The 23246-nt window shown below is 46.4% G+C and overlaps 1 protein-coding gene and 1 long non-coding RNA gene across 6 annotated transcripts in view; both read left to right on the top strand.

The window, feature by feature from the left end:
* Window positions 1–4586: 4586 nt before the first annotated feature.
* sh3gl3a (SH3-domain GRB2-like 3a) overlaps window positions 4587–23246 on the top strand; it is a 28156-nt gene continuing 9496 nt past the window's right edge. For all 3 annotated transcript variants that reach the window (XM_085160755.1, XM_085160763.1, XM_085160745.1), the window contains exon 1: window positions 4587–4816. In XM_085160755.1, the coding sequence (XP_085016881.1) occupies window positions 4772–4816 (45 nt within the window). In that variant the 5' untranslated portion in view covers window positions 4587–4771. The remainder of the gene's footprint in view (window positions 4817–23246) is intronic.
* On the top strand, window positions 4823–23238 carry LOC146526290 (uncharacterized). Of its 3 annotated transcripts, none has more exons than XR_014874256.1 (3): window positions 4823–13547; window positions 13665–20545; window positions 20580–23238. It is a non-coding gene; the product is annotated as an uncharacterized LOC146526290 (long non-coding RNA). The 3 variants fall into 3 exon arrangements; XR_014874257.1 differs by lacking the exon at window positions 20580–23238 and having other exon boundaries at window positions 4823–9224; window positions 9325–13547; window positions 13665–20240; XR_014874258.1 differs by lacking the exon at window positions 20580–23238 and having other exon boundaries at window positions 13665–18346; window positions 18477–20240.

Genomic DNA, 23246 nt, shown 5'->3' with positions numbered 1-23246 from the left:
TCATGACGTTCTGATGGCAAAGGCAAGAAAACATTCCCTTTGTGAACGTGGTCGGGTTGTTGAACTGCATAAGCAGGGTCTCTCGCTGAGGTGGGACACAGTGAGACAGTCATTTGGAATTTCTTAAATCATCCTGAGGGTTATGGACCAAAAGTCAAGTGGAAGACACAAAAAATGTCACCAGCACTGAGCCAGAGGATCCAATTAGCTGCCCGTGGAGACGATCCTCGGCCTAAATTAGAGCCGTTTCTGGTGCCCACTGCAGCGCCATAACCATCAGACGACATCTGAGACTGAAGGGCTTCAAAAACAAGAAACATCTTCAAAGGCTTCGTCTCCTTGAACGCCACCAAACTGACCGTTTGGACTTTGCTAGAGAGCGCCAAACACAGGACCTTTAGGCGCCGGTGATGTCAGGTATCTATTGGAATTTCTTAGTGAGAGCTGGTTCCTTTCCGCCTCACTCACGTTTCCAACTCGCTGATGTTTCAAACCTTCCTTTGCCGTTTATCTCGTATGTTCTGTTCACTGCTCTCAGTTCTTGGAGGCTCGTTTGTTTTATTAGCTGCCTGAGCTCTCAGAGGACTTCAGATAGGTCTGCAGGCCTTCCTCGGGTCTTTTTTTAAGACTCAACCTGTCGAGAGTCAAATCTGAACGAGTAAGGCTCGTCAAGTTCATAAGTTTTACCTTAAACCAGATGATCCTCCTGGATCGCCCCTCCTGCTCCTACTTCATTTGTCAGGTAACTTTATCTGTAGGTAGATTTGTTCTGCAGTCGTGAGTCATTCATCCACACATGAACACTCTCAGTACAGCCACAACAATAACACATGCAAAACTATAATATGTCCATCTGAGTAACGGCTGCAGCTATTTTTAAAGCTTGTTGTTTTACATTTTGGGAGCAGAAACCTCCAGAAGGACGAAACTGAAACTGGCGTAAATCATCCAGGAAAATGAAACCAGCCCACCGCTGTAACCGTGTGCTGTGCTTCACCAATCAGCTGATTGACTGAGTGAGTTTTTTAGATAAATATCCAAACACCAAAGGAAAAGATCAATCGGACTAAGGAAGATAAAATCAAATCATCGTGGTTTTATCAACGTGGAAACGAGAGAAGCTTCTCGAGCACGAGCGCTGCTGCTTCCTGCACACGGCGTCAGGCTTTGCTTCAACACTGAGCTTTGAATCAATAACTGTTCCAAAATATTTATAACACTGAATTCAGCCTGACGCGTGATAAAAGAGAGAAATCAACGTTCATATCAGGATCATTTTAGCTTCTACTTGTTAAAGTAACAGAATCCATGTATTTTATTTTATTTTGTCACAAATCTTTACAGTTTTTGTCTCCACAGCTTCAGTGTGGACACCACCCAGATGTTCTCTGACAGCGATGGAGACCCCAGTTTGGGATGTGACATCACGTCCTGGAAACCAGGATAGAAACGACTGGAGAATAAGTTTCAGAGTGTCTCTGCAGGAACCTGAAGGCTTCGACGGTGAGATGAAAGTTTCAACATTCATTTATTTCCCAGAATAATCTCAGATTTTTACGTTCGGGGATGTGACTGCTTTGCTACGCGTCCACCAGGACAGGAGTTCAGAGTTTCCCCTGGAATCAGTCCAGTTACAGTTACTGTGGAAATACTGCATATAAAAATTTAGAGCTACTCTCACAGCAGCACAACATTATCCATATTAATCTTTAAAATTATTGATTAAGTAGGATCGTTTTTCACAGTATTTATCTCGCTGCATGTAAGTAAAGTCAGCCTAGAGAGCTTGTCTACGAGTCAAACATATGCAGTATGGTCGTGTACTGGTGGACATAATACAGTAAACTACAGTAAAAATGTATTTTAATAAACTCAGACTCTCGCGTCTTATTGTTGTCACACCCGTCCCACTGCGCTGTGCCGCCTGTGTCGCAGGTGCTGCATGGTTCAATAGTTTTATGCAGTTTTCATCAGTGTGTGGGACACATGAATGCAGCAGCTCTGCTTTTCTTCAGCTGTGCCTTGTGTGCATTCATATGCTCCACACATGACATCAGTTTTTACATGAACACTGTATCTCACGATGGTGGTAAGCAAAGCTCCACACAGACATTAGAAACCATCAAACAGTGCACCTGAAATCATCATTACAACACTACATAGCAGCAGGTGGCGCTGTTCACACGTCTGTACGAGCCTCAAAGAGTTTGCACCGACTCTTAATATTTCATATTTGGACAAAACCTCTAACATCTGGCTCCACGTGCAGTTATTCAAATAACGTCAGAGGCGTTGTGTAAATGTAGTCACGTCCGTTTCTGTTTCACAGACTTTTCTACAAATAAAAAAGCAGAGCGTGCGTGGATTGAAATGTTGAACTGAAAGTGAAACGCGTCGCTCTCAGATCTATGAGCTGTTTGAACACGCAGAGCGTGATTCACGGTCAGGTGAGACTCTCGAATCCCACACACGAAATACAGGATGTGCTGAGAGAGCCGCTGATGCAGACCAGGGATCCGCGTGGGAACCTCAGGAGGCGCAACTGGACTGACGCTTATTTACATGATTTACGATGACGCGTGAGTCACAGACACGTGCGTGGGACTGAATAAATAAATATATCGAGTATATGAACGTTCATCCTGTTTACGAACATGGTGACATCATCAGTTCTCCCCGCTCTCACCCAATGGTCTTTGAGAAGTGGCGACATCTCTGAGAGTCAGGAAACCCTCTCTCCCGGAAAATAAAGCGAGAGCACGTGAATGCAGCTTCCGGTCCTTTCTTTCCAAAATAATACGCGCGCCTCAGCTTGAGTGTGACAAAACATTTCACACTCAGTATTAAATAATTATAATAAAAATTCAATTAAAAATATTTTGTGAATTTTTTTTAATAAATGTATGACGTAATCATCTTGAGTTTATTTCTTTTATATTTATTCTCCTTCGCCCAGACCCTTCATTTTCTTTTTAAAAATGTATTGTTATAGATATATTTATAGTCCTAATATGCTACTGCTAAGAGGTACTTTTTAGTTTTCAGAAATGTGGAACTTCAAATGTCACTGAGAACCACATATATGCCTATAAAATATGTTTTTAAGCCAATTTTTTCCAACAGAAACAGCTGCAGGGCTGGACCGGTAATCTGGCATTTTCCCGGTGACCTGATGGGTCATTTACCCACCGACCCAACACACACTGACAGCATCCATTCGCTCATTTACAATACCGACGCTGCCCAATCAAATCCCTGAACTCCTCCCCTCATGCAACTTGTAAAAGAGAGTTTACCTTGGAGGAAGTGATGAAAAGGTCAAAATGTGTCAACAAAATGTGTCAAATTTAGCACCAGCAGAGAAAAAGTGCAGGAGGCGGGACAACAGCAGAGTGAGGAAGAGGCAGAGGAAGGTGAAAATAATGTGTTAAGAACATAGACAGAGGGACTAAGTGATCCTCAGGACTTTCTATTCAGGTGCTGTGGAGAGCATCCTCACACAGAACATCACATCCTGGGATTAGCTGTGTTCAGCACCGAAAAGCTCTTCACAGAGTGATGTGTGCTGCAGAGCGCTGCTGCTCAAGTCAAAATAAACTTTATTGTCATCTCTGCTGTACACAGTACAGTATATAGAGACCGGATGAAGAGGCTCCAGTTACATTCAGTGCAAAAGACAAGCAATAAATATAAGAAGTGTAAGAAATAAATATACACTTTAAGACTAAGGTAAAAGGATCAATAACAGCATCTCCCTTCCCTTCAGGACATTTACACCAGGAGATGTTGGTCCAGAGCAGCTCCCATCCCAGTAACTTTTTTTTGCAATCAGGTGGAAGGTTCCACACCATCGGGGCAAAAACAGAGAGTGAAGAGGAGCTTCTATCCTCAGGCCATTCGAGCCAGGACATGCCCCCACTCCCCTCATAGCATCACCATAAGGGTCTGGAACTGGATTTTATATCATATTCTTGTTACATTGCAGAACTTTCACTGTCATAATTCATATCATGTCTGATTTATTATACGTCACGCGCTGCTACACTGATAACGCTGCTTCACTATGCTTATATTACTCTGCTCAGTACGTTACTTTGGTAGTTTTGGTTACTTTTGGTCACATTGCTGTGCCAATGTGGCACGAAGCACTTTAACATTCCATTTGCACAATGTACACTTTCAGGTTTTTTATTTAAAATTTCAGATTTTTGATTATTGTTTATAATGTTTTGCAGTGTCAGGACACATTTCACTGTGTGTTGTACTTGTATGACAAGTGGCAAATAAAGAATCTTGGAATAATCAAGGATTCACGTAAAATGCATGACCACTTTGACCAGGACCCACTCCTAACAGCTAAAGTGTGCAACAAAGAAGGAACCAAGCAACAACTGAACCAACCGAGAAACAATTTCAATATCAGGAATCAAGCAAAATGAAAAATACACATGCACACATCATATTCTCCACCTCATATACATTTTTTTATATCCAAGTCCAGCCCTGCTGCTCAGTGATGTCATGCATTAATTATTATTTATCTTTTTAAATCCTCGGAGACCTTTATTTTGAAGCAGTTTCCGGTTGGGCCGGCCTCCCGCCGTTAGAGCTTCACTGAGCTCGGGGTCATGCTGCAATCTTAACGGAGTCTGACTGATGAGTGCGGAGCTGTGGTGTCGGCTGCTTCGTTCTTGAGCCCAGCCTCCGTCGGCCGTGTGTTGAGTCGTTTTTACCGGAGTATTTTGTGCGGGGTTGAAGCCGTTCGTCCAGGATGTCTGTGGCCGGGCTGAAGAAGCAGTTCCACAAAGCCAGTCAGGTATGGAGGCGCCCGACAACAGCGGTTCGGATGCGGACCCTGATCTCCGCTTTAACGTCAAACCGTTAACGGAATCAGGCTTCAGTTGGTCTGAAAACACGACGAGTCTGAGTTGTTATCGCTTAAAAATCGAGGGTTTCGAAACGTGTTTGCAGGGTGTGGATGGAGCGTTACTTTTCCACCCAGATAAGTTGTTTTTATCGGAGATAACGTCACACCAAACACTGCTGGGAAAATCTGATGATTTAATCTAATTTCACACACACACACAAATAGATTCATCTTAAGCCACAGTTATGGACTTTTTATCAACTTATGTAATCCGGTGAATAATTCGTCTTCATTGTTGTTGCCATATAAGTTCTTGTGAAACGTCAGACTTTGCTGTTTCCACAGTAAAACCAACAGGAAACACTAACAGAGAAGTACACGAACTGTTTTTATTATGAATATTTTGAGAGGCTTTAGGTCGACGTCTGGTTTGATTTTATCCCCTGAAAGGAAATCACACATGAAGCCCGTTTTTAAGGCATCATGGGTGTTTGCGTGACTGAGGCACCAGCCAGATGTTTCGCACCTGCCACAGCTGCCACACAGTTTAAAGGCAGGTGGAGCAGTCTTTATCAGGTGGATTTCACTCCCGGGCTGTACGGTTTGTGTTATCTGGGTGAAGCTCCATTAGACTCAAATACCTTTTAACATTACATGATAAAAATACCATTGAACCAGTGGAAGGACCTGCTATTCCCACTGCCACCAAAATACACTGTGGTTTGTGGGCGGCTGTGAGTAACATCTAACATTTGGACAACTTGGGAACAGCTCGCAGACTGTTAGTCTCAGTGAACCTTCATCTTCACCTTTAAATAAGAATTGGCTCCAGTTATCAGTAGACCACAGGCTGGTTTCCATCAGTCTCAGTGGGATTCGCTACACGACACTGAATCTGTACTTTTAATACCATGATATGTACTGGTGATGCTGGGTGAATCTCTCTGTTGCATTTGATACAGCAGAGCATGCGAGAAATATTGATTTCCATCAGTATCGGTGACTGTGCTTGTGGCGCACCACAGGGCTCCATTGTGGTCCCTTTGTCATGTTAGCAGCTGTTCCTTGTGCTCATATTTAAATCACTTTTATGCTGATGATACTCGGATATATCTGCGCTTTAAACCAAGCAGAAGCTCCTTAATAAATTCAAAATAAATGTAATTTATTTTAATTTAATTTAATAAATTTAAACCATCAAAACCTGATGGTATAAAAGATAGATGTAGCTGCCATTGTCATCTTGGTGTTTTTAAAATGATGTTAAAAGAAGGATTCTGACGGTGAAAGCTGCGAATTTGGGATATGTTCTTAATGTTAGATTCAGTATGTCCGTGCAGCTTCTCGTGGTAGTCTGAAGGTGGTGACTGGACTGTTTTAAGAGTTCTTTAACAACCACCTCCTAAGGGGACAACCCCGACCAGGGGTTAAATAGCTGGGACTCTCCACCTTTGTTTTTAGAACTGAAGACGCTTCTTGGATGAGAACTGAAAGAAGTCCGTTTTATTCAGTACGACCCCAAATGAGTCACTGAGTATTGAAGTGTTAACAGAGGTCCGGGGCAGCGCCGCTTTGGAGCTGCAGGTATCACCCGGTGGTGGAGATCCGTCATCAATGCGAGCATCTTCTTTTTAAGACGTTTTAAACCACTTCGTTCTTGTTTTAACCTTGAGAACGTTATCTCTGCTCTTCTCTGATTTGCCTTTTCAGTTGTGTGTTTCTGTGAATGGTGTAAACTGTTTGTAATTACGTCCCCTGAATAGTTTCCAGGTTGTTTTTTGATCTGCTGTTGATTTGTTGTTTCAGATCTGCTCTCAGGCTCAGTGGGGCAGTAGAATAAACTGATTTGATTTGTCATAGGAAGCGGGACTTGTGTGTTGGTTTTAGTCTATTTGTATTGTGTGTTATGTCTTCACATCGTGGCAGCAGGAAGACACTGCGGTTTGCTGCGGTTATCGAGGCAGCTTCATGTTGAACCCTGTTTGTGAAGGTGGTTCACATCTCACTGGGATAAATTGCCACGGTAACTGATGCTGCGGACCCAACCTGCTCCGAAGCACTTACGTTTGAGATGAGCGCTCGATAGGTGTGAAGTCACCGCTGACTGACCAATACGATCTCTGGAAACTAGCGTCAGAATTCCTGAAAGTTCCATGTGACCTCAGAGAGTACGGAGCATCTGTAAGATAAAGACTCTGAGTCACAACTTTATTGCTGATTCTAGTTTTTACGGCCCTGTAAGCGCTGCTATCTGATCCCACGCCTGTTTGTATTTGTGGACTCACAGTCGCCACTTTTTCTGCTTTTACTTCCTGCTTCAAATAAACTTCACGCAGCAGATTGGGAAACCCTCAGGAGACTCATGGACCTGATAACCATCTACGTGTGACCACTGAGCCTGATGATGATGAAGGGGAAGATGTCCTGGATCCCGTTAAAGTCGCTTAATAGTGCAGAGTTGCAGATGAACCTGAACTAAAACGTTAGGAGCTCGGTGTGTTTAGTAAGACCGTAAACTCATCAGCAGGGTGTGTAATGAGCTCAGAGATCACGTGAGCAGCAGGCTCGTCTTCTCATAGACTGTAATCAGATTTCTTTTATAACCAGAGGAGTCGCCCCCTGCTGGCCATTAGAAAAAATGCCGGTTTGAGGCCATCTTTCCGTCTTTGGTTTCCACCTTCGTGGAGCTGTGAGCAGCTCTGGTCAGCCTCCGTTTGAGGCTTTGTTTCAGTCAGTGCAGATTTCTTCTCTTTCCCAGCAGTTAAACACTCGCACAGTGACAGTGAGGCGTTACAGGCCTGTGTTATTATTATCTTTAGCCACATAACGCGATAATTAGTCAGCTAAAGGCTGCAGCCCCGTGTGACTGTGCGCATGAATAAGAGAAAAATCATCCATTATAAAGAGCGATCCAACCTTTTATTCATCAGTGATCTGTGTTCAGTATTGCTTTTTTTAAAAATGACTTTATGTTTTTATAAATAGAATAAAATAACCCTTCATTGTCAGTGTACATGTGCAACAAAATCGTGGGTGCTCCACACCAGCTGTGCTGGAGTAAAATATAAACAGTAGAATGTACAAAATAAGAGAAGGGCCCACGTTAGAGAAGACTCGGTCTGAATAGAGTCCGTGTATGAGTGACGGGGGTTACTCAGGTGGGTGAGGTGGGTGGGCAGGCGTGGTGCTGCAGCCCTTTCACCATCGACTGAGGAGGTGGCGTTGTGTCTGTCTCTGTGAGTCTGCAGATGTGGAGTGTGAATAACAAACAGCTGGCTGATACAGCTCCCACTGTCAGCTCTGAGGTTTGGAAACGCGCCACATTCCCCAACCGTATTTTTATCTTCACCAAACTTGAACATGTACCCCTTTACTCCTTGAAGGGGGAGTGGGAGTTCCCCTTGAAGCTCTTCTCTGAACTGAGGCGTTTCCGTCATATTTCAGGCTGTTTACAGAACGAGACGACTGGGTTTGCTTCAGACGTCAGTGCCGGTGCTCTCTGCCAGTCCAGCCGCCCTCACAAAAACACAGAAACTGCTCAGCGTCATCAAACGGTCACAAAACCAAGACTTTATATACTGAGGTGTCATGTGGGTACTGGGAAGGTCGTCTTTAAGGGGGAAAGAGTTCAAGAAAATACATAAAGGCAGGGGAGGGAACTCCAGGCCTCGAGGGCCGGTGTCCTGCAGGGTTTAGATCCTGGGTCAGCACACCTGAATCACATGATTCGTTCATGCAGACTCAGGACCTCGAGGCCTGGAGTCGCCCACACCTGCATTTAGGTGTCGAGTGATGATGGTGGATTGATCTCTCGTGGTTGGAGGACAGGCAGGTTATGTATCGTGGGATCTTGTTCAAGAATGGTGTTAAGGTGGAGCGCGTGGTGACTGGCAGCATGGTGCTGGTCCACCTTAACAGCACCATCTGTGGAGGTTGGCGGTGGAGAGAGTGGCTCCGCACCTTTTCAGCGTCTTTAAGTGTTTCCTGTTTTACACAAACAGGTTCTCCTTCTGTTGAGAAGGTTTAATTTACCCATAATTCCCTGCACCAGTATCCTGCTTCAGATGGGCTCTAAGCTGCAGCCACACTGGAAGCGGTTCATTCGCCGTGCGTCGATTTGAGGCTGATGGACGGTCACTAGTGGAGCCAGGATTCCTGGCTCTGGTTGCCTAGGTAACCAACTAATGCATTTACTACCAGGTCGTGTGTTAATCATCGGGTTCCTTCACTCTCATTGGGAGTGTGTTCACCGCGCTGACAGCTGCTCTGAGTGTTTGTCTCCACACATGCTGCTGTGCTTCGTGGACGGACACCTCGCTCCGGCCTCGCCTGCTCTGGGCTCGCCTGCTCCGGCCTCGTCTGCTCCGGCCTCGTCTGCTCCGGGCTCGCCTGCTCCGGGCTCGCCTGCTCCGGGCTCGCCTGCTCCGAGCTGCTCCGGGTTTCTTTGCTTTGTTCAGTCTGACCGTGCTGCCATGGTCCTTCAGACAGAAGAGGCTTCTCCTGCAGCCTTTCCAAACAGACATACTTGTTCAGTCTTTTTCTGCTTGTGCTGTCATGAACTTCGACCTTTAACCGAGGCCCGTCGAGTCTTAGATGGACCTCTTGGGTTTCTCTAAGCGTCTCACGGTCTGAGCTTGGGATGAATTTGCTGGGACATATTTTCCACACCTGACTGCTCCAGACCTGACTCTGCTGTTCAGGTGAGTCCACAGAGGCAGCTTATTCGAATCTGACAGAATAAAACTTGTAGGATTGCAGCTGTGATTAACGAACGCTGCATACCTCGGCCTCCGCCCTGCAGAGTCTCCTGCCTCATGAAGTAGCTTCAGTTATGTGAGTGGTGTGAGCGCTGATGCTGAGCTTAGGACGACGCTCAGGCTCTCTGTTTAATCACGGCGTCCTCTCACCGCAGGCTGTATGAACGCTGTCGTGTCTGTGAAATTATTCGCACGTGCACAAGCTGAAAGTCAACCTGCCACTTCCTGTTTGTGCATGACATTACAGATTGTGTTTTATTTTAAACACACGTGAAAGATAAACTCGAGGTCGACTTGGTTTCCACTTTCACTTATTTTCCGACGTGAGAAAAAGATGCAGACTGAGTGAAACCCGATGAATGCTCAGCGTTCCCCGCCTGTGTGTTTTTCCAGGCACCTTTGATCTGTTTGTTCGAGTCCTGCACTGATAACAGTAAAAATCAATGCAAAGCATTTCAGAGCTTCTCTAACGCTGGCGTCACCCGCTGTGGTTTCCTGCTGCTGGAACACAGCGAGACAGACTGATAGTGGCGCTCGTCAGCGTCGGCCTCTCCCGCACAGAAAAAACAAATCAGACGTTCGTTTGTACAGCGAGCAGCTCGTCGTGCGTTTCACCAACATTGTTTGCTGTTCACCTGCTTCCTGACACCGGGGTGGAGACCAGATGAACCAGCAGGAGATAACAGGGAAGGGAAACGCTATCACTTCCTGTTTATTTCAGCCACATCTCTCTTTGTTTCCACTATTGTTGGAAAAGCAGCACAATTAATATAGTAGAATATTTTCCTCAGTGCTGCGGGGTTTATATTTGCACTCAGGTCCAAACCGCTGCTGCATAAGCCTCAGATCCAGAGTTCCCTCTGATCTGTCCACTGTTAGTCCAGTATAGTTAATGTAAGCCAACTGGAAACAAGATTGGAAAACGTGGTCTGGTTTCTGTGGCGGCGTTTAGGTAGTAGGGTCACAGTGTGCAGTAAACATCATGAAAGCACGGCTCCATCCTGCCTCGTATCAAAGGTTCAGGATGCTGCCGGTGGTGTTCGTGCTACACTTTGAGCTTCATTTAAACTCCACATCCTGCCTGAGTATTGCTGCTGACCGTGTTCGTCCATTTGCGACCGCCGTGCATCACGCCACAAAGCTCAGATCGACTCAAACAGGTTCATTGAACGCGATGACAAGTTCACGGCAGTCAAACGTCAGTCAGCAGAGCGCCTTTGGAAGCAGGGAGGACGGGAGGTTCGTGTCACGGATGCAGACGATAAATCTGCAGCAGCTGTGTGACGCCATCCTGTCGACGCGGAGCAAAATCTGCGCGTTTAATCTGAGCCGCGAAGGAGAAGCTGTAGCTTCAGTCTCGTTCCATCAGAACTTTGTGTTTGTGTGTGTAGTTAGATGTTGGATGATGCTGTGATCAGGTCCAAGATTGGTTCAGAGTGCTGGATCAGGTATCACCAGAAACTGCCCGTCTATCCATCTCACTCCATGACGCTCTGTGTTTACTGAGCTAGCATAGCGTGGAGCTCAGAGGAAGCTAACAGCACCGAGCCGTCAGTGTGGAGGAGTCTCTGTATGATGAAGGTTATTTCTGTTTCTCTTCTGCTTCAGTCTGCTGCTCAGAGACGCTCTCACAGCCAGACCGAGAGCAGGAAACCAGGAACTAACGTGACGAGAACAGAAAGACTCTCACACTGAGCTGAAATCAGCCTGTAATTTATCCCAGTTTACTCCTGAATTCAGTAACTGTTTATTCTTGGATTTATTTACTTGTTAGGTTTCAGTGAAGAAGAGCTGAAGCTGCTGTTTTTACTGATGGACACAGTGTTACACACAGAGACTTCAGGAGAACAAATGAGGCATTTTGTGTGTAAAACAAAGATCTGAACTTTAATGAGTAACAGCAGGAAAAAGCTTCGATGGTCACGTGGACTCGAAGGAAGATTGGAATAAAAACTGAGGAAGAGGAGCTGAAGTTTCAGCTTGGAGAGGATGTCATGTTCAGGCAGTGGATGTGGATCTTTAAAGGTCCACAGCAGACAGGACAGACTTCACCAGAAATAGTGACGATGATGTCATCTACTTGAAACCACAGGCGTCTTTATTTAATCTTATTTAACCTTTGGGTGATTTTTCTGGTTGAAGCTTCAGGTAAACAGACCGGTCGTGTCTCAGCGGCTCGATAAAGACGAGCTGTGTGACCTGAGCGCGACGTGGGTTTGCGGTGTGTCGGGGTCGCGATCTGCCCCGGTCTGTCACTCAGTCACAGCTGTGGTTTCCTGATCTGCTGCTCTCTTTGCCGTGCAGTCGCTGAACAGGTGGAGCTCGCCATCCGTGACGTTTTAACACCGTTGTCGTCTCGCACACTGAAACCAAACGAGAGCCATAAAACTTTGTCTTCATCAGAGCGAGCTGATGAGGCTTGTTCGGGGATTTTTAGCCCAACCTCGACTTTCAAGCTGACGGGTCTTTAGTCTGATGCAGCTCACGTACGATTTCACCGTCTCGGGCAGCTTTGGGCTGCAGAGCATCGCCTCCATGTCGCCCAAGCGCTGCGTCTTTACCAGCGTTGTCCAATGAATGATGACTTTGGGATCAGTGATGTTCATCAGCAGTGCTTCAGGTTATACTGTCTGATCCTGAAAGGCTGATTCGATGCTGTAAAGCCTGCAATACTTTGTCTTCACGCTGGAGGATGGAAATGAACTCTGTCGTAGGACTGTTGTGTTTGTGTTTGGGCCACACGGTGTGATCGCACATTAACACCCCGCCCCCCCGACGATCAATTACCTGTGATTGGACGGGAGTCCAGAGAAGACTGTTTCTGTTCTTTAGCACGCTTTAAGAGACAGACCGCGTTTCCGTTTGCTGCGAAGTGATCTCTGTTTTTAGGTGATTGCTGACAGGTGAACTGTGCAGGTGTAGCCCACCTCCATCCTCCAGGATCCTGACTGAATGTCGACACATTACATCCTGCTATATGAAGTATTTTTGTCTAGTTTTTATGCAGATATTTTTCTTGCTTTCACCCATCAGAGAGTTTGTCAAAGGCGTTGTTGCTCCTGCAGTTTTGACTTTGACGCGCAGCTTTAGTGCTGAAGTCGTTCTCACACTCGCTGTTTTCTTGAACTTTAGTTATTAACGGCTGAATGTGAAGCGAGTCGAACCTCAGCGGGCGCTGAGGCGAAACCACAGGAATGAAATCGAACTGCGCAGAAATCGTTGTTTCGTGTTCTTTTAAAAACACATTTTGGCAGAACTTAAGAAGCATTGATGTGAAACGATCTCAGGTGTGAGCGGGGGTCTTGATTTGGGGTCGGGTGGAGGCCTCGCTGCACGCCCGCAGCATCAACGACCTGGTCTCTCTGCAGCTGCAGTTTGTTTTCACGCTAACCTGCTGCGTTCGCTCGCCGCCTGCAGCAGGAACACGCTGCTCAGAGATACAGCAGACGCCTCGCTGCGCCGAGCCCATCCATCTTTAATGATCGGTGATGGAGGACCGAGCCCCGGTCGCCTGGCGGTCTGGCAGGCGGCCTCTCAGCTCATTAACATTTCAGCAGCTCATCATCATCATCATCACTGTGTGCTGCTTCCCTGTGACGTAAATCAGTCGGTTTATGTTGGCAGTGCGAGACGAGAGTTCTCGAGCCGAGCAGCAGATTTATGATGCAAAGATTTCAGGTGAAACGTTAAACTGGCTTCTGTTTGATCCCCGAGGAAACGCCCGGTTCTAGCACAGCACGCCGTTTCCTGCTGAGTGTCGTTTTAACCAGGTTTTATTTTGTTCGTCAGGATAGCAAAGGAAAGGTTTCTGTCAAACAGGGCAACAGTCTCGGTGCTTCAGCTGTGCTACTCGCCGAGCAGACGAACATCTGGAGGCAGAAACCTGCAGAAGATTCCAGTGTGTGTGGTTTCACGTCTGTGTGGTTTCACGTCTGTGTGGTTTCACGTCTGTGTGGTTTCACGTCTGTGTGGTTTCACGTCTGTGTGGTTTCACGTCTGTGTGGTTTCACGTCTGTGTGGTTTCACGTCTGTGTCGATAGCAGAATATTTTAAAATCAGGTGGAAGTGATTTTATTGACGAACGCTGGGCTTTTATAATGTCCTGTTTATCTGCAGTGGTGCTTTAAAGGTGTCAGGTTGTTACTATTGTTACTGCTGTGTAACAATCATGTTATTTGAATTGCTTTAGTTTTAGTTTATTGTGTAATAACCTTTGATCAGGAGCTCGTGTTTGTGTGGCTGAACTGACGCATTCGCCTGATGGACCTGAAGCCGCGGTTGGCGTATGGTGACATCATCACAGTGGTGCAAACATTTATACTGGTTTCATATATCGGCTCTTGCGGTCTTCTGCTGAGTGATGGTGCAGATGAGATCGTTGTTTTGGTCTCTGCAGGACGTCGTCTGTGCTGGAGAAACTCACTCAGACTGTTAGCTGCAGATGTTGCCTTCAGTGTCACTGGGGGTTAATTAAGCGTTGGTAGCTTAACTGGGAAACTCTGACTGGTTCTCATCTGTGACGTGAAGCTTGATGGTGGCCCTGCAGCTTCAGCAGAGCCCAGTCAGCACATTTTAATCATTTTATTTTATTGTGAGTTTGTTGAAAGTGGAAAACGGCCCGACGGTCAGACCAGCTGTTTAAAACTGTGGTTTTAATCCCGACTCCTGGAAGTTTGTATTAACGTCTCCATTCACCCGATGGAGACGTTTCCTCAAAGACACGGGGAGTCATTTATCAGCACGAGCCGAACGAAACGACGAGAATCAACAAACCAAAACGAAATGATTATGTGAAGAAGGTCAAACAGACACATGTGCACCGGCACAGCCCACACTGCAGCACTTTATCACTAGTTCACTTGTTCATCTCCCTGACCTTTGACCCTGAGATGTTTTAAATCTAATATTCTCTCATGGCGTCTCTCGGTCGTCTTATCTGACCTTAATGATTCAGAGTGCATCGTCACTGCGCACTTTATTAACTCAAGTTAACAGGTGAAGAAAGAAAAGTGTCAGATTTGTTTGTGACAAATACGTGATCGGTGTGATCAGCTGCCTCTGCAGCCCACAGACGGACTCCATCTCCTCCTTACTCTGCATCTGTGACTCCAGCTTCATGGAGGTCTCCACCTGCTGCAGGTTCTCGTTAGAAACCCATCCAGCTCACGGAGGACCTGCAGAGCAGAACCAGGATCACCAGCTGCAGGAGGAGGAGGAGGCGGGAGAAGCAGCTGATTAACATCAAGAACCGAAACGAGCAGAGCGACGTGCCTGCAGGGAGGCGGGGACTGTGTCGCTGTCGAGAGATGAGAAATAAAACACGAACAAGTAGAAATTGACATTTTTCTGTAACCATGTGATCCATAAACTGAAATGTTGTGTTTAATAAGGGTTGAAATTTGAACTCGAGCTCATCAGACGAGTGTTTACTCGGCTCTCGGAGCAGCTGAGCAGCACGCTCTTTTTCTGCACTGCGTTTACAGCTATAAGAGTCGCCCCCTGCTGGATATTAGCAGTAATGCAGGTTTAAGACACCTGTGCATTGTTTCACTTCACTTGTCAGAGCTTGAAGCTACGCCTGACTTATGATGACATTCAGGGATGTTCGAAGGTCTGCTTGGTCTGTGAACACAAAACCCCACAGCCAATCAGAATGAAGCTGGCCTAAAGGGGGAGGGGTTGAAACTGTATCACAGGTTTCTGCTCTGAAGGCCCAGCATGGTCAGCAGACCTGACAGGAAGTATGTGAGGTGATGTGTCTGACTGAAGGAACCATGATGACATCAGTCGTGACCATCAGCAGTCGACGCGCGTCCCTGCTGTGGCCTCTGAGGCAGGTTTGACCCGGCTGTAACCACGGGGGATTAATCCAGTAATTTCACGCCGTCCTGTCTGACGTGTGTATTTTATTTTCCCGTAAATCCTCTCGCGTCTGTTTTCTAGGAGACGACCTCGTTAACTCGTTCCTGTTCGAGCTTTGATTCCCTGAAACGGAGCCGCTGTTTGTAGGTCGCGCTCAGAAACAGAAGTGACGGGAAACGCAGCACAATGTCTGCAAGGCTGCTGCTTCCTTCCTGCTGAACGCATGAGGGAAGCTCCACCCACGGCGTGCGCACACACACACCTGACTGTGAACGCTGTGGTTGCATTCACTCACTCTGTAGAGTAAAGGCTGCTTAAATATAAAATAATGACTCTGGTGAGTGTTGATCAGTCAGCTGGGGGCCTTAAACACACCCCTGTGTTACTCCTGCAGTCATGAGAAAGTTGCTCCTCACGCTCAGACCAAAGACTTTCTGGACTCGATCACAGCTGTGATGCGTGTGCGTAAGTTTAGCGTGTCCGAGGTGATGGCAGCGCAGCTTTGATGATAAATCCAGTCGCAGGTCTGCAGAGTGTGTGCGCCTCCTTTAGTGCGCTCTTTTATGGCGCAGTCAGATTGTTGCTCAAAGTCCTCGAGTGTAAGTTCAGTCTTATGAAGTCAGCTTTGACCTGACGATGGTTTTCATTAAGGTCACAGGAAGTGTTTCCACAAAGCAAAGTTTTTTATTTTTGACTCTTTGCTGATTAGCTGAGGCTCGATTAGCAGCAGACACAACAGAGAGCCAATCAGAGAGCAGGAACAGGTCAGGTTGACCTAAGACGTGATGAGGTTGACGTGACCTTTTCCACATTGTTAGTGGGAAGTTGTTGAAAGCCTCCTGAGGCTGCTGATTCGTCTTTTTTGTTCCTTGCGTGCTCTGACTTTGTTGTCGTGTGCTTTTGCCTTTAAACGATGTCTGACTGTCGCGCGTACACTCTGACGGACGCATCGGGGCAGCCTGAGCTCGTCATCCTGCTTTGTTTCGTTTTGCCTCCTGCACGCAGCGAGGCGGTCACTTTGCTCCAGTCTGCTTCCTCTCTCCTGTTTCCCTGCAGGCCTCCGGTCAGCTCCCTGTTTTCTTTTTCCTGGTTCTCGGTGTCAGTCGGCTGCTTCTCCACAAAGTCTCTGGGTCACTGTTTCCAAAAGCTGCAGCAGGTGGAGAACCGGCTCCGGCCTGAGCAGAACAAATGAGCTGAAGTTTATCAGTGGTGTTGTTCGTGTACACGACGCTGTCCGTGTGGGGAAACACCGACCGAGCTTCACGCAGACGTGTAGGAGCGTCTGAGGACCGAGTCACAGCTTTGTTAGCAGGACAAAGCGAGCACTGACCTCCAGCCTGTAATCACATCAACCTATCAGCTTGTTGATGGCGTGAACAGCAGCGAAGCTTCAGGCGAGCGTCCCCTCCAGCTCAGCTCTGTGCTCGGGGAGCTCGCTGAAACAATACGTTCCTGCAAACACACACAAAGCACACACAGCTGAATTCCTGTGTGCGTGCGGAGGCCGGTGACTCAGCGTCGCGAGAGATTCCTCTTTGTTTTGACGGGAATCTGCTGCTCGCTCCGGCGGGCGCTGCGGTTTGACTGGTGTCACACTCTCCCCGTCGTTAATAACACACCTCAGCTCAGAGCGTGACGCTGACTCACAAACGCACAACAGCTCAGCTGAGCTCCTGTTTCTCACTTTCTCCACTTCTCCAGACAGATTTTCCGACATGATCCGTCACGCCGTGAGGCCGAGGCGAAGCGCCGAGCGGGGACCGGAGCACGCGTCGGTGCGGACGAGTGTTAAAGCGTTTAATTAACCTCCGGATGCTTTTGATTAACCTTAAAATCTGAAGTCAGACGTTTTCCAAGAGGTTAAAACAAAAACTAGTTTTTAGTTTCAGGGGAGAAAGAGATAAAAGTTTTGGACCTGAAGATTAAATTAAGTTTAATGAATACTTAACGAACAAACTGTCTTTGTTCAGTGTGTAGAGCTGTCACATGGACATTTATTCAGAGCATTTATTGAATGTTAGGAGGAGGTGGGACAACGGGCCAATAGGACCGCGTTCCTCTTCTTTGGTCAGCCGTCTCACAGAGGCGTCGCAGACAACTTTCCCTGGACTTCCTGGATGTTGTTGTGTGTGTTTCATTTGGACGTGCTGCAGACGCTCAGAGACGCAAACAAATGCCCCAAAGTTTGGTTTGATTTTCAGACGTCGGGCATGTTCTTGTCCCAACTTAAGATCTTCTGAAGAGCTTTTAGAGTCATACATTTTTAGGTCTTTCCTGTTGGGAAAGTCAGAAATATTCAATAAAAATTGAAGAGAATGCAACAGGTTAATATACGAGGCCTCGGACGCCCTCGCAGAGGCTGGAAGCTGATGTTTACATGTGCGCTCTGGCTGCAGCGTTATTGCTTGGCGTGTGTGTGTGTGTGTGTAATCTGAGCTGCACAATCAAAGAAATGCTGCAAAGCTGCTTTGATCTGTGAGGAGACGTTAACATCCTGATGAAGATGGCGGCGTGCGGAGAGTCGGCGCGTTTTCACTGCTGAGCCTCGCGTTCAGCGCTCGGGATCATTTCAGCTCTAATGTGTCGGTTCAAGTGGAGTCTGAGTCTTTAGCCACCTGTAACCTGCTGCTAATGCATCTGCGTCTCCTCCTCTGACATCCATCAGCTGCCAAAGGCTGCGTTACTTCGGAGAGATGCAGCCTTTGGAAACAGTTACACATGGTTACATTTACAAACAGTTACACATGGTTACATTTACAAACAGTTACACATGGTTACATTTACAAACAGTTACAGTTACACATGGTTACATTTACAAACAGTTACAGTTACACATGGTTACATTTACAAACAGTTACACGTGGTTACATTTACAAACAGTTACGCATGGTTACATTTACAAACAGTTACGCATGGTTACATTTACAAACAGTTACACGTGGTTACATTTACAAACAGTTACGCATGGTTACATTTACAAACAGTTACAGTTACACATGGTTACATTTACAAACAGTTACACATGGTTACATTTACAAACAGTTACACGTGGTTACATTTACAAACAGTTACACATGGTTACTTTTACAAACAGTTACACATGGTTACTTTTACAAACAGTTACACGTGGTTACATTTACAAACAGTTACAGTTACACATGGTTACATTTACAAACAGTTACACGTGGTTACATTTACAAACAGTTACACATGGTTACATTTACAAACAGTTACAGTTACACATGGTTACATTTACAAACAGTTACAGTTACACATGGTTACATTTACAAACAGTTACACGTGGTTACATTTACAAACAGTTACACATGGTTACTTTTACAAACAGTTACACATGGTTACTTTTACAAACAGTTACACGTGGTTACATTTACAAACAGTTACAGTTACACATGGTTACATTTACAAACAGTTACACGTGGTTACATTTACAAACAGTTACAGTTACGCATGGTTACATTTACAAACAGTTACACATGGTTACATTTACAAACAGTTACACATGGTTACTTTTACAAACAGTTACACGTGGTTACATTTACAAACAGTAACAGTTACACATGGTTACATTTACAAACAGTTACACGTGGTTACATTTACAAACAGTTACAGTTACGCATGGTTACATTTACAAACAGTTACACATGGTTACATTTACAAACAGTTACACATGGTTACATTTACAAACAGTTACACGTGGTTACATTTACAAACAGTTACACGTGGTTACATTTACAAACAGTTACAGTTACGCATGGTTACATTTACAAACAGTTACACATGGTTACATTTACAAACAGTTACACGTGGTTACATTTACAAACAGTTACACATGGTTACATTTACAGTTACATTTCACTTTACATTCAGCCGAACTTCCACGTCGTCCTTCATGATAACACGTTGCCTTTAAAACTGCATCTTTTGCACATGTTTTAAAGGAGACTTGTTAGCGTAGCTTAGTATAAGTCACAGTTCAAACTAATCCATCTTTTTGTTACACAGTGTCTTAGTTTAACTCCTGGTGCTCTCGAGGCTGCTGCAGGCCTTTGTCTCACTCTCCTGTCTCTTCCCTCATCATCCTCACCGTGCAGCTCATCTTTAAGCTCGGCGTGTGAGAGCCCACGGGGGTCAAGGTGTCCCGGACAGGAACCTCCTTGTGATGTCATTTGTCTGCTCGTACACAAACTTCCATTGAGGGTCATTTAACCCCCATCGTCCTCCTGCTCGCCCGTGCTGACTGTGCTGATCCAAGGATAAAAACCTGTGAAAATGTAGCCTGAGCTTGGATTACTGTAAATACGCTGAGCTCATTATTATTAACTTCAAACGTTCAACGGGAACGTCCAACGCTGGAACGTCCAACGCTGGAACGTCCAACGCTGGAACGTCCAACGCTGGAACGTCCAACGCTGGAACAGGAGATTCACGTCAAATGCGGAAAAGAAACCTGAACGTTAAACTGATCATTCTTTGTTTTTAGGAAAAGTCCCGGTCAGCTCTGTGCTTGTGCTTCTGTGATGATCTAGACGGAGCGTGCAGCGAGACATTCAGCCTTCCTGTTCAGCCCCCCCTCCTCTGTCCTAGAAAGGCTCTGCCTGTCAGATTGGGCTCATTTCTCTGAGTCTGCTAATTTTACCCAGGCTTTGACCCACTTGGTGAATCTTTCCTGCTACTCGGCAGCACTTGTAGTCGAGCCTGAAGCGCTCACACACACACGCACACACACAGACACACAAACACACACACCCCACTCTGCGGAGTGTTTGGACTCGACGGTTGGCCGAGCGATCGTGTTGTGACTGCGTTCGTTAAACTACTGAAGGTGACACTGATGCTGTCGGGCACGGTCGGCTCGTAGCTCGGCGTGCAGCCAATCAGAGCTCTGAGTTTATTATGAAACTGAGCTCTGATTGGCTGCAGCTTGACTTCCTGACGTTTCAGTATCAGGTGGATAACATCCCAAAAACCTTTCTGGGCTTTTCTCAGAGGTTTATACACTTTTATCTGCTGTGGTAAAAGTGATCGCACAGCTGGACAGGTGTGCAGCTGGACAGGTGTGCAGCTGTGTGCAGGTGTGCAGCTGGGTGGGCAGCTCACAGGTCTTAGGTTGGTCGGGAGGACGTAGGCTCAGCATTAATGACGCTGTGATGAAAGACTACTTGTTTTGGGACAAATGCCGGCGGCGGCGTTTCCGGCGCTTCGTCTCGTTTATTTAAATGAGATCTTCAGGCTGATGAGTTACCAGGTAAAGCTCATGTAAGGTGATGTTAAAAAGCAGACCTGCAGTTATGAAGCTGAATATTAGATTATGCACAGGTGGGTTCTGCCAGAAAACGTTGTTAGCTGCAGCGCTGCTGGCATGTTCATGGAGTGTGGTCCACCAGTACAGGCAGCTGTGTCTCTGCACTGGTTTGTACTGGTTTGCCTTCTTTTGACTGGTTCCATTCCATGTTACTGTCCTCAAAGGTTTAAAAATGGTTTCCCTCACTGGTCTGTGCCTCGCTGCAGTTCAGCGGCGGCCTACAGGGACCAGAGATAAGATGGGATGTCCTGTATCGATCCTCGTATTGATCTCATTCTTTGTATTTAATCCAGTAAAATCAGCACCACGAGTAACTGACTGACTGGATGACGTTCAGTTACCTGAAGGAGGAGCTGCATCCGATATGGCGCCTCGCCACGTCGTCACTCCGCTGTCATTTACAGCTGTTTGTGTGATTTGTCAGTGGGCTGTAAACGGCGTCGTATGATTGGTTTATCACATGAGCAGCAGGACGCTGAGGGTCCAACAGCTGAGAACATGACACAGCGCTGAGTGGACGGGACACACCTTTATTACCGGGTGTAACGTGGCTCACCTGTGCTTTTTACACCTAAGAGAACCAGAACGTCCCGACGTCTGACCTCACAACAAACATGACAGCAAAGATGTTGATCCAGAGGACGGCGTCTCAGGTTCTGCGCTAACGTACGATCAGCTTTAGTTTCTTCTGCACCTGTAACGGTGCTAATGGTCCAGTCCTGGGCTGTTCATGGATCTCACGACGATTTTTACTCTTTATTTCCTGATGTAACAGAAAAATCTGTCTGTGATAGAAAGTGTCCTGTATATGTCCAACAGGTGAGTTACAGGTGAACATCCTCCACCGTGCAGGTGTTATGAAGGAGAATCATCTACACAGAGCAAACAGTTTGTATCAGGCTGTAAACATGTTTAGTCTGTGGGACGGACTCACTGCTGCCTCTGCTGACCGTCAGAGGAACTGCAGATGTTTGGACTTCACGTGTCTGAAGGTTGATGCTCAGTTTAAGTTGTAGCGGTGCTGCGTGGTATGAAGGTTTGTGGTTATCGTACTCGTGTAGAAGCGTCTCTGTTGGAATCTCTGAGGTGGACGACGCGCTCTGTCTGCCTCAGTAATCCTGAATTTCCCCTCGTGGACGTGATTTCCTGCCGCTCGGCGCCCGTCGCGTCGTCTCACGTCTGGTTGAACCTGAAAGTCTCGTGTGGTGTCTCCTGGCAGTTCTCAGGTTAGCAGAGCTGCAGGTTGCTGTGTGATCTCCAGGCTCTGAGATTTTACTGAGCTGCTGTTACAGGAAGACCTCCACGGTACCCCCCACCCTGCTTCTTCTAATGTTTTCTACAAGTGCATGTTTTTATTGCACATTAGCTTCTGGTTTAGCTCAACGTGTCTTAAACTTGCTGTTTAGTTTTTATAAGCAGAGGATTAAAAAGGCCAAACAGACCTGGGATCAGCGTGCAGAAGCATGAATCAGTTTATTGATCCCTAAATAAACACAGATATGGGTCAGATTGCAGCTCAGGCTGCAGTCTGAGGTCTGACTGGCCCACTGCCCCAAATCTGAGAGCTTTACTTTGTGTTCGGAGAATTTTTATCCTCTTTAAACGGCGTCCGCGCTGCTGTTACTGCTGTGTGAGCGCCCGGCAACTCCAACCAAACCGTCAGCCAATCAGAGCCTCTGACAGTAACGAGTAAATGTAATTAAGTTAGTCTCAGCGGTCTACCCCACACCTTTTTACTTTAGAGTGTCATCGCTCTGATGTTTTATACCAGCACCACCTTCAAAGTGTCGATGCAGTTTACTGTGTGATGTGCGCTTTTATTTTGAAAGGCACCGGCCTAAACGTGCTCTGTAACTGATCAGTGTGTTAATGTTGTCCAGCTAAATGCTCACACTAATAAAGTTTCTTTGAAGTGGCGACAGCGTTACTGCGGCTCGTTAGTGATTGGTCGATGCTCGCGTTTCCTGTGTAAACCCGGCACGTTTACCAGATCCGTGTCTGTCACACAGGCTGCGAGTGAAGTCGGTCTATCCGTGTGGAGCTCTTTATAGCCCAGAAAACATGGAGTCACATACGGCGCCGTGCGAGCCTGCTTCAAACAAAGATGTCACACGACGCGGGAACGAATTTAAACGTGTTTAAAATCTGCATTTCTAATCGAAACGACCGTCACAGGAGGAGGTTCGTGTTTCGGCGTCTCTTCCAACACCACAGTGACAGATTGTGAGGATGATGTCATCCTCGGATAAATCCCAGAGGCGTTAAACGGTGATTAATGGAGCGACGGCTGGAGCGTGAGCCGGGTTCACTCAGATGTGTTGAGATTTGAATGCAAGCAGGAAAAACTTTATTGAACACATTCAGAAGCACAAACTTGATAAAATGTTGATAAATAAAGAAGCTTCAGGCCTCCTGACTCTCTGTGCTCTCTCTGTGC

This window comes from Neolamprologus multifasciatus, chromosome 1 (genome assembly GCF_963576455.1).
Source record: "Neolamprologus multifasciatus chromosome 1, fNeoMul1.2, whole genome shotgun sequence".
Lineage (NCBI taxonomy): Eukaryota > Metazoa > Chordata > Actinopteri > Cichliformes > Cichlidae > Neolamprologus > Neolamprologus multifasciatus.
This window is presented reverse-complemented; position numbering and strand designations above follow the sequence as displayed.